This window comes from Bos javanicus, chromosome 23 (genome assembly GCF_032452875.1).
Source record: "Bos javanicus breed banteng chromosome 23, ARS-OSU_banteng_1.0, whole genome shotgun sequence".
Taxonomy (NCBI): Eukaryota; Metazoa; Chordata; class Mammalia; order Artiodactyla; family Bovidae; genus Bos; species Bos javanicus.
Genome location: NC_083890.1, coordinates 29,710,824 through 29,713,205, shown reverse-complemented (window position 1 = coordinate 29,713,205; position 2,382 = coordinate 29,710,824). Strand labels below are relative to the sequence as shown.

Here is a 2,382-nt window from a genome sequence, read left to right as displayed (position 1 = left end):
TTTTGTTTATCTCCACCCTGCAAAGCCCAAAACACTATACAATGGCCTAAAACTTGATTTATTTCTTTTGTGAATTGTAGATCACTTTATACCTTTTTAGAGTGTCTTTCTGAAGTTGTATATTGGGTTTTTGAAAGTTTTCCTTCCACATTAAAAGCCACCTCAGAGCAATCACTCTTTCTTCCTCTTCTTTGCAAATACCTTTTGCATGTAGTGGGCTTCTCTGGTGACTCAGACGGTAAAGCGTCTGCCTGCAGTGCAGGAGACCCAGGTTCGATTCCTGGGTTGGGAAGATCACCTGGAGAAGAAAATGGCAACCCACTCCAGTACTCTTGCCTGGAAAATTCTGTGGACTGAGGAGCCCGGTAGGCTACGGTCCATGGGGTCGCCAAGAGTCGGACATGAATGAGTGACTTTACTTTCACTTTGCATGTAGTAAATAGTCAATACATACTTAATAAATTTAGCTGAAGACAATGTGAAGAGAAATGAAATGAAATGAAATTTCAAAGAGAAAACTGTTAGGTACCAGAAGAAGCCCTAGACAGATTAACACTAAATCTGATAGTGAAATGTAAGTAATTCCTTTGTAAAAGTTTTTTTGTTCTTGATTTCAAGATGTGATTATTAAATAAAATGTTAGCTAGAAAGGCAGTAACACTGCATAATTTGGTTGTTGGCCTCACAATTATAGGAACTTTCTCTTTATTAGAATGGTTTGCCAGGGAAGAACCTTAGATATCATCCCATCCAACCACAATTCCTCTAAAGGGCCCTTCAGAATACTAAAATAGAGCAATATAATCTATCCAATTTTGTGAAACCCCTAATTAAGAACTGATCACTTAATTTCTATTCTTGACTTAAAGCAAAACAACAAGTTTCACTTTGTGGAAATGGAATAGTGTTTTTAGTGGCGGAAATGCAACCATTTTTCTGTGATAGGACCAGTGACTCTGATCACATCTGCACTCAGGTTTACTTTTGTTTTCTGTAAGCTCCCTGAACACAAGATATACGTATACATCTTGTGTATCTTGTGAAGACCTTTGAGTCCCCATCATCTAGGGCACAGCTGATGAATGACAGGTACTCAAAAATTAATTGTTGAAAGAAGCATTGATGAATAAATGAATATTTTAACATCTCTCTACTGCATTTCCTCCATCCTTTTTATCTTCCAGCTGCCAATACAATTTGTACCTTCAAAATGGTTATGGCAAATGTAACCACAATGAGCGGATTCCTCCTCATGGTGTTTTCCAACAACCGTGAGCTGCAGATCTTACATGCATTGCTTTTCTTGTTAATATACTTATTAACCTTAGCAGAAAACCTCCTGATTATCGCCATCACAACTCTGGACCAACATCTCCAAACCCCGATGTATTACTTTTTGAAACACCTTTCGCTCCTGGACCTCTCCTTCATTTCTGTCACGGTCCCCCAGTCCATTGACAATTCACTGACAGGCAATGGCTATATTGCCCACGGTCAGTGCATGCTTCAGGTTTTCTTCTTCACAGCTTTGGCCTGGGTTGAGGTGGCCATTCTCACAGTGATGTCTTATGATCGCTATGCCGCCATTTGCCTCCCGCTGCACTACGAAGACATTATGGATCCCAGAGCCTGTAAGCGGGCTATGATAGCTGTATGGCTGAGTGGTGGCATCTCTGGAATCTTGCATACAGCTGCCACCTTCTCCATCACATTCTGTAAGGCCAAAATAATCCACCAGTTCTTCTGTGATATCCCCCAGTTGCTGAAGCTCTCCTGCTCCAATGATTACCTAGGCGTGACTGGAGTGGCTGCTTTCACGACGATGCTGGCGTTCATCTGCTTCGTCTCCATTGTTCTTTCCTATGCGCACATCTTTTCCACAGTTCTAAGAATACCCTCTGCCAAGGGCCGCTCCAAGGCCTTCTCTACCTGCCTGCCCCACCTCTTTGTTGTGTCATTTTTTCTTTCCACAGGCATTTTTGAGTTCCTAAAACCAACTTCAGATTCTCCAACTGCTTCTGACATTATCATATCTATCTTTTATACAGTAGTGCCCCCAACACTGAACCCTATGATCTACAGCTTGAGGAACGAAGACATGAAGGGAGCTTTAAGAAAGTTACTGTTGCTTGGTGAATTCACCAGGAAAAAAACTTTTTTGTCCTGTGGTTGATGGCTGTCCAATATTACACACAGGAGCATATTTAATAACTGGAATCCATTATATATAAATGGTAAAGACTGCCAAAGAGTCAGACATGACTGAGCAACTGAGCATTCATGTAACATGTATATAGTAATGTTGAGGAAAAACAACACTTTTTTCCCTGTTGATAAACCAAATGCTATAACCACAATCATAATGAAAATGCTTCATTTGAC

The 2,382-nt window shown here is 40.6% G+C and overlaps 1 protein-coding gene across 1 annotated transcript; it reads left to right on the top strand.

Moving 5' to 3' along the window:
• Nucleotides 1-1,210: 1,210 nt before the first annotated feature.
• Nucleotides 1,211-2,173, top strand: LOC133235989 (olfactory receptor 14J1-like). The gene has a single exon (XM_061397742.1). The coding sequence runs from the start codon at nt 1,211-1,213 to the stop codon at nt 2,171-2,173; it is 963 nt and encodes a 320-aa protein (XP_061253726.1).
• Nucleotides 2,174-2,382: the final 209 nt, after the last annotated feature.

Coding starts and splice junctions, on each gene's coding strand:
- LOC133235989 (XM_061397742.1), top strand. CDS start 1,211: ATGGTTATGGCAAATGTAACCACAATGAGCGGATTCCTCCTCATGGTG.